The following is a 15,899-nucleotide window of genomic DNA, read 5'->3' on the forward strand; positions in this document are numbered from 1 at the left end:
CTATTCTATCCAATTATACATCGAATATTTATTTCATTTTACTTGTATAATAGCCACAAAGTCTTAACTGCACGCATTAATAGCAAAATAACATTTGAATAAATAGTTTTCCTATCTTAAATCATTTGGCACCAAGCCAAAATCACGAATCTGCATTTCTGCAGTTTCATTCACATGCATTTTCTGCATTCTTTTAATGTTTACAATAAGCTAAAAGGTAAACATAGTTTATAGAATAATTATTTAAGAACTTTTGAGCGGAAATGAAACTCCAATTTCCTCAAAGCCAAACACGTGCCAAACTTTAGCTTGTTTATCTTGAAACAAAGATTTCGGGGATTCGGGATATTGGCGTGGTGCTGAAGCTATGCAAAATAATTTAAATGCGAATGTCAACTGGCAGTTTTTTTGTTTAGAATTTTAGAATACTAACAATTGTGCTCCCACTAAATAAAAAGCAAATATACATTATTTCTCAAAGCGAACGAAAATTTTAACTTTTGCAGATATATCTCCGAACTAAAACAGCATTTTAGCGTCTAAAAAATAATTACGAAGGTTATATAAATTTATTTAAATACATTCAATGATTAATTCATGTTGCCACAAACTGTCAAATTTTTTAACTGTTGTCAAGAATAAAATTTAAGATCGTAAACTAGCAATTTTTTTTCGTTATCTTAGAATACTAATTATTGTGTTGCCACGAAATAAAAAGTTAACACATATTCTCATACTGAACGAGAATTTTATCTTTTACAGATATATCTGCGAGTTACAATGGCCTTTGAAGAAGTAAATATACATTATTTTTCATAGCGAACGAGAATTTTATCCTCTACAGATATATAATTTCGAAGTCACATAAATTAATTTAAATGCATTCCATTGTTAATATATTTTGCCTGCCACAGACTATCATATTTTTCAGCAATTTTCATGGAAAAAAAAATTGTATCGCTAAATTAGCAATTCTTTTCGGAATCTCAGAATACTAATTATTGCGTTGTTATGAAATAAAAAGTAAACATATTATTTTTCATAATGAATGAGAATTTTATCTCTTACAGATATATCTTTGAATTAAAACGAATCTTAATGTTTATCGAATATAATTACTAATGTTATACAAAATTTATTTAAATGCATTCTATGATTAATTCATCATGCCGTAAACTATAAAAAATTTTAACTATTTTCACGGATAAAAATTAAGTTAAAATATTTTTTAAACATTCCTCTTTATAGTATTGAAAAATTTTGTAAATTAATTGTTTATAGGTGTATTAAAAGAACATGTGCGTGTTGTTTGGTGGATCAACGTGTGTAGCTTTCCTACTTCTTTAATACTGACTAGCGAGTCGCCGCAAAGAAAATTTAAAACACGTATTAATTCTACTGTGCTTTCAGCTGAGCCTCACTCAGATATATCTGCAAAACGAACGATGCGGCAGTTAAAAAGCGGCAAAGCGCAATTGAGATTTCCTGCTGTGGCGGTGAGCAGTCCATTCATTGGCCAAGCAAAACACAACACCATGCAGATATCTTATACAGAGCTGAGGAGACTCACCATATAAAATCCTTACAGTGTGAACAGAATGTCGGTTGCTTGAAGAATCTTGGAATGAATGTATGGTTCTTGATGACCGAGACATTCTTTTTCTTCAAAGCACCTTTTCGAACGCGGGCTAGCTGGAAGTAGCTCGGTGTTGTTTGCACGTCACTCTCGTCTGCCATCTTGGCCGACCGACGACAATCGCCCACTGAAATCGCAACTGCGCCAGGAGAGGAAGACGTTTATTTCCTGTAAACTAAGTCGCCAAGCGTGCCCCGAAAAATCGCCAATTTGTCTCAAATCGCTTATGTAGGTTGCCACTTTTGGCAGCTTTTCTCACTTGTTTTGCGTTTTACTTTCCTGCGAGTGCAATTTAAACATTCGCTTCAAGTAGCGATCGATTCTAGTAAAGAAGACAAATTAAGCGGATTTGCGTTATGTCTTCAGTCGTTCCATTCTAATTCATGAAATTTTTTCGTTTCTCGGGGAGAAGAATTCGGGTTTAATTTTATCATTTTAAAACTAATATTTGGATTGAATATTTGAAAGAAGAAAGAACAGCGGTATATTTATTATTTTGAAGGAAATTTAAAAGAATGAATACAGAAGAAGTTCTTTTATGATATAAATAATTTTTTATCAGCAATACTGTAATTAAATATATATTTAAACTGAAATTTACGAAAAAATTAGTTAAATTAGTGAAAAAATGTCATCTGTTGCTCTATGAGAAGGAATTGTATGAATGAAATGAAATGAGGCCTCATATTCTTTTATGAAAAATTACGTTGTTTTTAACTATGTGTTGTGAATTTTTAATTAACTATACAAGAAGGTTAATGAAAATTATTTATGTTTTTAATATCAAACAATCTTAGCTATTTAAATCGACACACAACTGCTTAACATACTGAAAATATTATTAAGAACTACATTGAATTTAATGTCACGTTGATTTAAATGCTACATTTATTTACAGTGTCTCACAAAAGTGTTCGCACACTTTAAGAATTTGCAGAAAAAGCGCTGTAACCCGGCGTTGAATTCGCATATAAAGTCCAATATTTTTTCATATCATCTCCATGCGATTTTGAATAAAATTAGACTTTTTAATTTTGCCACAAAAGTGATCGTACACCGAAAAAGTTTCATAAAATTTCATAAACAAAATTATCGTAATTTTTTTTCTTGCTTATTTTATTATATTTTATTTTATGTTTAAGAATGTCTCGTAGTCGTAATAAAACAACGGACAGCATTCGAAAATTGATTATTTTTTATCATAAGAATGGAAATTCTATTCGGGATATCGCTAAATTAGTAAATTTATCTAATTCTACGATGTAGCATGTGATAAAATGCTCTAAAGAAGAAAATCGGATACAAAATAAAGTAAGAATAGGTTATCCGGCAAAGAGGATTGGACGTGACTCAACATAATCAGAGATTTATAGTTAGAAGAAAATCTGTGAAAAATCCACGTTTGAGTGTTGTAAGAATTTCTACAGAATTAACAAAAAAACTTTTCTACATCAATTTAACTTAAAACTGTTCTACGAATGGTTAGATCAGCTGGATTACATGGGCGCTCTCCTCGAAGAAAAATTTTTGGAAGTGCAAAAAATAGAAAGCTTTCTTTTCAAAATCAACGGTAAATAAGCCCGAAGCGTATTGGTATCATGTATAATTTTCAGATGAAAGCAAATTTAACATTTTTGGTTCCGATGGGTGTATAATTGTGTGGAAAAAAAAACTGAGGAGCTTAATCCCAAGACTTTGGTTGGAACAGTAAAGTATGGCGGTGGAGGTGTACTAGAGTGAGGGTGTATGTCAGCATCAGGATTAGGTAATTTAATAATTTATTGATGGTATAATGAACCATGCTCTTTATTTAAATATTTCAAAAATAATTAAAAACTAATGCGCAAAATTTGGGTATTAGAAACAACTTTTATTTTTTATCCGAATAACGATCCTAGCACATGGTCCTCAACGTTCGCCTTTGGTGTGTCTATAATTGTCCACAAGATCTGCAAATACCACCTATATAACCAGATTTAAGCCCAACAGAATACATATGAAGAGAACTAGAGGTTAGAGTACAAAAACACAACATTAAAACAAAACCCAAGCTAAAACCGTTACGATGGAAGAGTGGAAGATTGATGCAGATAATTCCAACAACAAAACAAAAACAAAAAATAAAAGAAAAAGGTTAATTCTATTCCCAGACGTTTGAAAGCTCTCATAATGTCATAAATACTGCAAGATATACTACAAAATACTAACTGACAGATATGCTACAATATTTACTAAATATATGCAGATTTCTTTAAAGCGTGCGAAGACTTTTGTGAAGTAACTTTTCTGTTACTTTCTTATTATTGATTTTCCAAAAAAAAAAAAAAAGTTTTAATATGTTCATAAAATAACGAATGTCGTTTTGCTAAGAGAAATATATAGATATTATTAAAAATTTTTAATTCTAAAATATTAAGTTTTGTTAATGAATGAAGCTCTATTTCACTGAAATTCGTAAGGGTACGAACACTTTTGTGACAATGTATTGCTCTAATTTGAAACATAAATTTAAGATCTTATGCCGCACTAATTGGTAATACTGGCAAACAATATGTATGTTAGAATGTATGTATTAACACTCCGATGCACTATTGTGTACATCTAAAGCTGCATGGAACGGCACACTTTTGTCAAAATTATCATTTTGACTTGATCTACACTCAACCAGACCGCATATATTAAATGATAATTTGGTATTGCATAATAATGTAAGATGCCACGAGAAAAAAAATTAATTAAAAATTCGAAAACTAAATTATTAATTCCTATTTCAAATTTCATTAGAAATATAAATTTAGATCACTGTAAAATACATTCCAAATGATTTCATGATGAAAAACATTTTGATGCAGAATTTTCTAGTAAATATATATTTTTTTTCAAATGCATTTTTAAGCTTCATCGTGAAATCATTTTGAATGGAGGATTTCACGATCCAGTGATCTAAATTTGTATTTGTGGAAAAAATGCAGTGCACTTTTCAGCCCAAAAAGACTATTAGTCTCAGGACACAATTTCGCAACGCTTGACTTTTCATTCGAGTCTGTTGCCATTCGGAAAAATGTAAGATATTATTCTTCATATTTCATCTGTCTGTTATCAATTAACAATCTAAACTGTTGAAAAGCAAAAGTTAAGCTCTTAAGAATACTTTTTTTTCTTTACTTTTTAATCTGATTGATTTAAATAATTATACATTCAATTCATGATACACCTAATTAAGAAGATTCAATATTTTTTTACTTCCTTGCACGAAGTTAAAAAAAGTATCGTAATCACGAAAAATTTCGAGTATCATATTTCAACGAAAATATCCATTTTGACAGCTGTCGAAGGTAATGTAATGATGTTTTTGCGTGACATCTGCGCGTAAGGACAGAATAAAGGACTCTTTTCACCCAAACTGATTGTAAAATTGATTTTAAATTGATTCAAAAGAGATTTTTCGTGATGTCTATTATGCGTACCTACGTATGTATGCATATATCTTACATAACTCAAAAACGAATAGTCTCAGAACGTTGAAAGTTTACATATAGGACTGCTATAAGATGTAGCTGTGAACCTCCCTTTTTGATTGCAATCGGTACATATATATATATACACTCTGTTGCTCGGCTTCTTATCTTCCGGTTAAGGTTTTTATGCATTTAGTTAATCCTTATGCAATAGTTGTAGAATTATCAACAATTTAAAAGTTGCTTAAGTGCGACTAAGCCTAATTTTTTTAACCATAGCAGCCACATTTGTTTATATTGTTCTTACCTGCTGGCGGAATTGTTTGTTTTCGCTTAGAAACTGTAATTTTAATGCTTGAATGAAATTAATGAAATTGCGTAACCGTTCTATAAACTCAAAAGCCTGCTAGCTCCAAAAGTATTTATTAATAGGAACGGAAACAGTAACAAATAAAATGTACATCAAAACAGATACAGCAAAACGGAAAACCTAACATTTCGAATTTTCGTTCGAGTCACAGAGACTAATCCTCATTGCAGCTGTAGGTCGACTGGCTGGGTAAATTGTTCTCTTCGCCACTAGATGGCCGTTCGACAAAACAGTAGTTCTGTTTTATTGTTAATAAATGAAAAAGCTATTCATTGTATCAAACGTTATGCTTTTCTCGGTTTTTTTATAAAGAAAAGAAACATGAACTTAGATTTACTCACCACCGCAAATATCATCTACGCAAACATTTCGCGACGGCGTGTTTAATCATATTTTATTCACCAATTTTTGGCATTCGAAACAAAGAAACTTGCTTCAGAGCACTGTGCTGTGAAATTTGTGAAAAAATAGCTTTCTCATTTAAGTATAGGGTGTCTGAAATGGAATTATCCCGCTACTAGATTAGAGCCGTCATTTTCCAGTACTGTTGCGAAAAGTCAGCTACAGAATGTCACCAAATCACGTGTATAGCTTTAGGTACTAATGTTATATCATATGACACTGTGAAGGTTTATTATGGCCAGTTCGAAAACAACGACTATGACATTCAAGTAGCAGAGCGCTCTGGCCGGTTTAATGATGTTAATGAGGCTCGTCTGCTAGAAATTGTGGAAGAAGATCAGTATGCAACTACTCAAGAGCTTGCTAAGGAGATAGATAGATAAGACGTTAGTGCCATGTTCATCAGTCGCGCTATACATCGCATAGACTTGACGAACAAGTTTATTCGCTGGGTGCCACATGAGCTGACTTAAGCAGATAAGGACAGACGTTCGGGCTTCCACTAATCTGCTCGAATACCAGCGCAAGGACATAGCCAGGACGGTTATTCTACGCTATGAGAGTCGACAGCAAGTTGTGGGCCGCCAGATGTCGCTGCTAGTAAAAAACAGGTCTGCCTGACATCCTATATTCTCTGAGTACGGAAGTTGTCGAAAGCGCGTGAAAAAATGTTGCCGCGTCGTCAATCAGGGTTGTCCAGTTGACGTACTAAGTAGACAATGGCTTTATATGTGTTTTCGCCGCTGATTTTTTCATATTTAAACGAAGAATACGGTCGTAGATCTCTGAATCGGTGGCGAATTTATAGAAAATATGTTGATGCTTTTGCTCTGCCAAAAGATGTTTTCATTGCGTATTTCAGATTGCCAAAATTTATAGTTATTTTAATTTGGGATGAACTGAGAGAGTATTTGGAGCCACATTCAGAAAACAAGAACGCAATTTCTACTAAAAGAAAGGTTATACTATTCCTGAAATTATAGATATAAATTGTAATTGTACGCTTTAAAAATGTAGAAGATAATAAGTTTATCAAGCACATAAACCTTCTTCATTTAATACAAATATAGACATCCGATAAGCTTCTACTCGATTTATGTGCAGCAAGAATTACGTTTACTTTAAAATCTAACAGTTAAATACCTTACGAATAATACTGTGAACACAAAAATGTCGTTCATTATTACGCGAAATTCACACTACTGTAAAATAAAAATTATTAATAATAATAATTATAAAACTATAAAATAGATTTATAATATTTTTTCAGTAGTTGTACTACTATTAGTGTGATACTTTTAAAAATAAGTTTTAGCCCAGAGGGGCTATTAATTTCGTTTTGCCATTTTGTAGCGTTTCACGATAAATGGCGTTTCACTTTTCAAATCGTTGCCACCAAGTATTATCGCACTCTATTATATTTAAAGAAATTAAATAATGAGGAATCTGCAGAATGTATGAATGTTTCTCGCACTGTGATAAAACAACGGTACCTAGAGCCATGAAATTCTGAATAACGTAATCCTTCATCCTAATATAGGCATCTGGAGGCCCAAATTTGGAACTGGGAATTTGTATTACTATCCATTTCATATATCATATTTTGTAAAGCATTTATGGGTTTTTGATTAAGAAACCCAACGATTTCAAAGCGAGCAATGGCAAAAAACATTTTCATCTCTAGCGCGCGAGACTATGTATCGGAAATTCTAAAGATATGCTTTTTTTTTAATTATATGATATTGCTGTTGAATTGAATTTTATGGTTTAAGTGCGAAAAACATGATATTTAATAAATAAAGGTAACACGCAAAACGTTAATAAAACGGCCCTTTTGTAGTAATATAAAATCTGAAGGCTTTCAGAATTTTTTTTTTTTTTTTTTTTTTTTTTGGTGTGTATGTGTGTGTGTGTAATTTTAATACGTTTTAAAACTGGTTTCTAAGTGAGGACTTTCTAAGGGAAACTGGCTCGTATACACGTTACACATGGGGAAAGCCACGAAAACGCCGGCCAACTCGTTTGCGGGATTCGGACCTCGAACCAAACTACCTGCGTTCAGCGACTCTACCACTCGGCGGCTGGTGGGCTTGTTAGCAGAATTATACTGTATTATTATTGTATTATGCTATAAAGTAACAATGCTATAAGACTGAGGGTTTGTTCATGGAATAGTACTTTTGTAACCTATTATAGTATTAAAAAATCATTGTTTCTTTGCAAACTTAAAAAAATTAATAAATAAATAATAAAAATACCGTTCATAGCATTCTCATTTTTATATTGTAAAAGAGATATTGATTATTATTAGTTTTCTATTTAAAATGTGTCGAAACGCTGGTTTGATAAGGACTTGAACTGCAGGAGACCTACACTGATTATTTTTACTTTAGTACTTCCATTGTGAAAATATTACTATCTTTTAATTATTTTCACAGAACAAAATCTTTTGAGAAGGAAGAATATTTAAACTGAGCAGTTCTTATATATATACACAATTAAAATAACAGCAATGTAATATTGAAAAAAAGGTATTAGTAATTGTGTGACAAAAATTGCAAAACGAATTAATCACACATACAGGATAGATTAGTTTAATTTTGGTTATGTATTTCATATTAAAAAAATAATTTTCTTTCATGTTAATTATAGAATAAATTATTTAAAATAAAGCATTTTGATGCGTGTGTGATAATTGAATGCAGGAGCAATCGGCCATACTGTAATAGCGAATGGATTTTATTTCTTTTCCTGAAAGAAATAATTTTCATAGAAAAAGAAAATAAAAAAGGGGAAGAAATATTAAGAAAGAAATATTTTCTTTCTAATTTCTTATTTAAAGAAATATTTTTCGAATAGTAACTGTAAAATAAATTGCGGGAAAACAGTTTTAATGTAAACATATAAAAAAAAAAAAAAAAAAAAAAAAAAGTAGTTTGCTATTAGATTGTAATGTAAATTAATAATATTATAAATTTAAATAATTAAAATTGTTTATTTCTAAAAGGATTTGAAGTAAGCTTAATTCATTTATTCTTACCTATTTACCATTGCTTTCGTGGTATCCCATATCACTCTTTATTTCTTAGCTCTAAATTCCTGCGTTAACTTTCCCATTAAAAAACGAGATTTTCTTTCACATAACACAGCAGCATATTCTACTGCTTGTTGGTCATAATACTGTTTTATGCATTTTTTTTTTTTCGAACTACAAATGCAGCGTGTGAGTTAGTGAAATAATGGGAGAATATTCCTAGAACTTCAGCCAGCGCGCGCTATAAATTTCGTCACTCGTCTGTACTGCGATTGGTCTAAAGCTCCTTGAAGCCTTGTCCCCTTTCAGTAAAGTTAAATGGACCCACCCGCCCTCCAACTGAGGACCACAGAATGGCTTTCTCCGATAAGTTGGGATGGCTGTCCATACCGGTTCTTTACTACTTTTTTCTACTCTGATTCTTTTCAGTCGAGAGCAAGATTTCAGTCGCACGTGAAGGTTGTCTTAGCACGGCTCTCGGTTTTACCAAGTCGATTTGATTTTTCTTCTGCGATCAGTTGTTAGCACATAAAAGGTTGCTCACCGGTCTTAAGTGACCAAAGAGTAGTAAAAAGGCCTTAGTGCGATTTTACTGATTTTTTGCATCTATTTTTCCCTGATGACTGAACTGGTTTAAGGACTTGATCAACATGTCACTGGTCAAACTAATTTTCGCTCGATATGCGGAATTAACTTCCAAAGAGAAGGATTTACCTTTGACTGAGGATGAAAGAATTGATCTGGATTTTCTATTAAAGCTTCTCCCTAACCTATCGGATAAAGTACGTGCAAGTCTGAACTCTGCACGTGGCTCTGAACTAGGCTTAGCGCAAGTCGGTTCTAACCGGTTAGCGTCTAATGATATTGATTCCCATCATGCTGATGTCTCACAACACGATATGCATTGGACTACTGTTACCAAAAGTACGAAACGTACTCTGAGCGATACTGAATCGGACCCTCCTGAGGTGCAAAACAAATTTGATGTTCTTGCGAACATAGCTGATGATGACTCCGCACTTACTGTCGAACAGTACACGCACAGTACCAGACATGAAGGTGATGTTAGCTTGAAACGAAATCCCAAACCGAAGGCTCCCAAAAGTTTAAAAATCTCGCCTAGTCAGGACATAGGTAGTAAAATTACACAAACACTGAGTTCCGAGTTTGCGGTCTGCAGCCACAATAATGTGGCGCCATCTCGTGAAGGAACTGAGAAACAGGCTGCAGCGAGTAGGTCTGGAACCGAAAACGCAGCGCGACCACTCAGTTATCCAGATGAGGTCACGTGCCCGACTGGGCGAACTGACGCTCATATTCCCCAGGCTGGCGCAACTCAAATGAACACCATGGAGGAGAGACATAGTGAAAATGCCACTAATGGTGAGGATAACAATAGTATGGACACGGACGCTAGTACGTCTAAACAAAATACAAGCTCAGATGAAAACATAGAAACGGAATTTGTGAAAAAGTCACGGATACCACCCATAACTATTAAAGTAGATTACCCTACTTGGAAAAACATAGCTAGGGCACTTAAACAGAGAAACATTGAGTTTAACTCTAATAAGAATAATAAAGGGATTAAAATTTTCATCAGAAACCCTGAACATTACAGGCATACTGTTACTTATTTAAAAGACACGAAAGTGGAACATCACTCTTTCACGCTTCCTGAGGATAAAGACATAAAAGTTGTGATAAGAGGTCTTTTAAGAGATACAGATACGGTAGAAATACAAGAGGAGTTAGAGGATTTAGGATACAAAGTTGAATCAGTTAAACAACTTACGCGCAGAAGAAAAGGGGAGGTTATTAAACTTCCGCTATTTTTAGTTACTCTGCCTAAGAAACCCAAATCCAAAGATATACACAACGAAACTCACTTATGTGACCTAGGAATTAAAGTCGAAAATTATAAAGGTAGATCGGGCACGCTACAATGCTATAGGTGCCAAGGATTTCATCATACGCAAACTGGCTGTAACTATGCACCCAAGTGCGTGAGATGCGGAGAGGGACATTTGTCCTTTGAATGCCCTAATAAAAACTCTGACTTGCCACCATGTTGTGCGAACTGTAAACAATCTCACACGTCGAACTTTAGGGGTTGTGAGATGTTCCCTAAAAAGAAACAAGATAAGCCAAAAGTCTATACTAGTAGGGTTATAGAAAATAAATCATTTGCACAAGCCCTGTCTACTGGTTTGTATGCAGACACGATCAAGGAAGCAAAAACTGTTTTTGCACACCTGGCCGAGCTTGTATCGGTCATTAAGAGCTCCGGCTTTCTTTTAACACAGCAAATAGGACAAAATGCACCTACTTATAAGGACAAAACTACCATAAATCAAGATCTTAATGGATAGGTACACCACACAAGGAGATCCCATAAAATTAGCATTCTGGAATGCTCATGCCATTCAGAACAAGTTGACGGAATTTTTAAACTTCCTTAACAATCACAATATTGATATTGCCCTTGTAACAGAAACTTTTGCACGCCATGCGTGCGTATAAATTTGCCTAATTACCGCACATATAGGTGCGATCGTTTGAGTCACCGTGGTGGGGGGGCCGCAATTTATGTGCGAAACTCGCTACAGTCCTGTTTGATTAGCCAAGATAGAAACGACGGACATGAGATGGTCGCAGTCTCAGTGTACTTACCGCAATATGGTAATTTGAATTTCATTTCATTTTATAATCCGCCCAGGAAACTACTGACGGAAAGTGTTCTTTCCAAACTTCTCTCTGACACTAATAAGTATATCCTAACGGGTGATCTCAACGCAAAGCACTCCGAGTGGGGGTGCCGTAAAACTAACCAAAATGGTAAGGTCCTCTATGAATTTATAAATAATCACCCAGTTGCCTTGCATGTTACTGAGGAGTATACGTATAGACCACAGAACCCAAGAAATGCAGACCTTCTTGATATTCTTCTGACAAATACTTCAATCCCTATTTATACTGAAGTAAAGCACGAATTGAGCTCTGACCATATACCGGTCATTGCTTACCTAGGCACTGCTAAAGAGGCAGAAAATGAAATGATCCGCACGACTGACTGGCATAAGTTCCAGAAGTTTCTCAGTCAGAATCCGCCCATCTTTGATACTCTGAACTCGCGGAAAGATATAGATGATGCAGTTGATACCCTCACTGATTCAATCAATAATGCTATTGAAAATGCCTCTAGACACGTGAGAAGAAATAATAACGCTGGCATTCTGCCACAGGAAATTAGAGAGATGATTAAGAACCGGAATAGGATGAGGAAAGCGTGGCACCTTACATGGAGCCCTCACGTTAAAAGAGATATGAACAAATTAAATAAATTAATTAAAAAGAAAATAGATGAGCATAAGAGAGATGTATGGGAAGAAAAAATTCAGAATCTTAGTCCGAATAATGGCAGTCTCTGGACGTTCATGCGTAACTTGAAAAGGCAGCGTACATGCAATAAGCCGATTTATACTGAAAACTCTGTTGCTCTCAACAATAAAGACAAATCGACGGTCCTTGCGGACCATTTAGAAGAGCAGTTCAGACCTAACATGACGCCCATGGACATTAATTTTGTCAATGAGGCATGCTACTTTGTTAGGGATTGGCTTAATGCCCACACTGCTAAGAGGTAGATGGCCACTGCTACCCCCAGTGAGATAAAAGAAATCACAAAGAAGCTTAAAGTCAAAAAGGCCCCTGGCATAGACGGTATTAATAATCACGCACTTAGAAATCTGCCCTGCAATGTTGTGACAAAATTCACGAGTATTATCAATGCGTGTCTTAGTCAATGCTATTTTCCCACAAAATGGAAAATCGCAAAAGTTATTTTATTGCCTAAGCCGGGCAAGGATAACACTAAGCCAGATGGGTACAGGCCCATTAGCTTGCTTCCGAGACTAGGAAAGGTCTTTGAGAGATTAATCTACAGCAGATTGAAAAACTATATTGAATTACTGCCTCCGGAACAATTTGGTTTCCGGAGAAAGCTTTCAACAACGAAGCAGCTGGTTCGGCTCGTCGAGTTTTGTGGGGATGCGCTTCACAAGAAACAAAATGTCGCCTTACTCATGCTAGACGTGGCGAAGGCATTCGACCGCGTCTGGCATGAGGGGCTTATTTATAAACTTATAAATCTCCCTATGGATAGAGAGCTGATTCAGCTAATTATGTCTTTCATCACTAATAGGAAATTCACTGTGGCTATTGGAAAGGACATCTCCAGTTTACGCACCATGAATGCAGGCGTCCCACAGGGGTCCATTTTAGGGCCCGTCCTGTATTTATTTTATGTTCATGACTTTCCTAGGGCTGACATTGGCAGAAATTACTTTCTTGGGTGCTATGCGGACGATACGGCATTAACCGTAAAGTCCGCAAACGCACACCATGCAATCAAGAAATTACAGGAGCTTCTACCAGTGGTAGAAAAGTGGTGTAAGACTTGGAGAATTGCTATTAATGCCAACAAGTCGCAATTATTATTGATAAGGAGGAAAAATACACAGTTGACTATTAACAGTAAGCTCTTCTTATTCTCTGAAGAGATTCCTAGAGTTAGTAAGGCGAAATATTTAGGAGTAATGCTAAATGAAAGATTAAAATGGGGAGATCATATAACAGAGGTCAGAAGAAAATTTTTCACTGTTGTAAATAGTCTCATCCCTATATTGGGTAATTATTCTAGCTTAGACCTCAGGAAAAAGAGGCTAGTTTATATCACGGCAATTAGGCCATTGATGACTTATGCGTCGCCGGCCTGGTGCACGGCTACCAAGGAGGATATAAAAAGACTTCAAATCATGCAAAACAAAGTCTTAAGGCTTATCACCCATGCTCACTATTTTGTGAGCAATGCTACACTACACTGTGACTTAAAACTGGACACTCTAGAAGAGCACCTGAATAAGATCAACAGGAAATTCTTCACGAAAGCTCTGAACTGTGACCATATGAGAAATTTTGATATCTTTACCTACGAAATATTGAATGAGGACGCCAAACTGCGCCCACTTGCCGCCCACCTTATCAGGGACCCGAACTTTCCCACCTAGTGCCCACCTGTAAATGATGTACCCAATGTGTTTATTAGCATTCTTAATTTTGTATTTTACTCATTTATTGTACTGTGTATTTCTTAAATTCTCTAGTTTTATTCACATTCTACACTCATTTTATGACTCCCACTTAGTCACGCCTTTACCGGGCCGGTTACTTGCTTGTGAGCTCTTGCGTTGCTGGTCTTCCTATTCTTTATCCGTCTTTCTCCTCCTTACTGCGGACATTATGTGAAGATAGTTCTATGTTATTGTGCCCATCCGGCATAAATTTGATTGAGCCAGATAAACTACTGATCTCAGTGGTATTCTGGCTATAAGTTATCAGTCAGTCAGTCAGTCAGTTACCGGTTCTTTTGAGTCCAACTCCAAGAGGGATAGAGATGAGAATATAAAAACTTAAGTATCATAATTTTTTTATAAGTTTTTAGGTTTTTATAATTTTTTTTGTATTTTATATTTTATACTTTTTTTGGTTTTTATAATTTTCAGTACAAACACTAAAGCAAAAAGCGGATAGGAAAGAGTTTACGATTAATAGGCTCATTGGCATGTGGCTTGTGTTGGAGAGTGCAAATAATTAATGGGATCGCGAGGAAAATATTCTTAGGCAGATTTAAAATCTGCGGGAGATGTGATTCTTAAGTAAACAGATTGATAACTTTGCTTGAAGATCTTGATTGCAGTTGTAAAAGATGAAATAAGCAATTATATGGCAGCTCGCTGAAGAGACGTCCTTCCTTCATGGCGCGGGGGCTGGAACTGAAGTTGAGATTCCATTCCATTTTCCGCTGTTATACTGGACTTAGCCTGCGTGGATTGCAGGCTTTTTGCCAGTTGTCGTTTAATACGTGTTCCTGGAAGTACTAAAAACAGAACAAAGGTGTCGCAGAGACAAGATGTGAAAATAAGGGAAAGTGTAGCACTTTGCCACTAAAGAGTGTAACATCGTGGGGTGGTGTAAAATACAAATCAGATACAAATATGCAAAAAGGTTGAAATGATGAAAGTCAAAAATAAAATAAAATTATTCAGAATGAAGTTCCATAATTGAATCTTGGTTAAATATGAGTATTTACAAATATACAATGTTAGCGTAGAAAGTCAAAAGTGGAGCCATGTCATGTGATGGTTAAGAAAACTTGTTTTTTAAAAAATATTCGTCATTCAAATAATGAAAACATATTTTTCTCTGAAGGGCAAGAGTTCCAGTCAATGGATTTCACAAGAGTTTTTCACTAACAGTTCGTGAAATTGCTGCAAGGTCCAGAATTTATGAGCACTGGGCGTGGCATAGCACAGAGTTCATCAGTCTCAGTAGTGCTCAGTTGACAGAAAATATGCAGTTGTAAATAGCTTATTGAGGAATATATACACATTGGATAGAATAAAAATAAGGTTATAAAGTAAAAGAATCAGTAAAATATGTACAGATATGTGCAGACATTTCAGTAGCACTGAGTGATCCAAAGCAGAGATAGAAATTTTCTAAGTCCTAGGTTACGTGAGGGGCCACCCTCCCGAACTGTGGCTTCGAAGGATGCTGCTTGGTTTTGGGAGATTAAGTAGGATGATTATCGTCGGCATTTAATGAAAATGCAGCAAACGGACGTAGAAATTGGTCTTCTGCAAGGATTTCATAGTTTAAGGTTTGAAAAAAGTTTAACTGACTGCAGTTAAATGCTTTTTGAAAAAAGTTTTCGTTGCTCTTGTGCAGGAAATCTTTTAAGGTGTCAATACGTAGATCACTATGCAACACAGAGTTCCTCACATAGTAAGGGGCGTTTGTAGCGATTCTCAAGAATTTATTTTGCACAATTTGCAGTTTATTAATGTCGGCAGGTTTTGCCGCAGTCCATGCAGGAGATGCATATGTGAGGATGGGTCTCACAGCAGTCAAGTAGATAAGTCGTTTCTTGCGTAGATC

At 35.0% G+C, this 15,899-nt stretch overlaps 1 protein-coding gene across 3 annotated transcripts in view; it reads right to left on the reverse strand.

Moving 5' to 3' along the window:
* The window catches only part of LOC118201536 (protein kinase C, brain isozyme-like), a 435,934-nt gene extending 434,155 nt beyond the window's left edge, over window positions 1-1,779 (reverse strand). For all 3 annotated transcript variants that reach the window (XM_085818956.1, XM_085818955.1, XM_085818957.1), the window contains exon 1: window positions 1,571-1,779. In XM_085818956.1, coding sequence (XP_085675082.1) covers window positions 1,571-1,737 — 167 coding nt within the window. In that variant the 5' untranslated portion in view covers window positions 1,738-1,779. The remainder of the gene's footprint in view (window positions 1-1,570) is intronic.
* Between the last annotated feature and the right edge of the window lie 14,120 nt (window positions 1,780-15,899).

This window comes from Stegodyphus dumicola, chromosome 6, assembly GCF_044657685.1.
Source record: "Stegodyphus dumicola isolate Sdum_Otavi_A_Nest chromosome 6, ASM4465768v1".
NCBI classification, from domain to species: Eukaryota; Metazoa; Arthropoda; class Arachnida; order Araneae; family Eresidae; genus Stegodyphus; species Stegodyphus dumicola.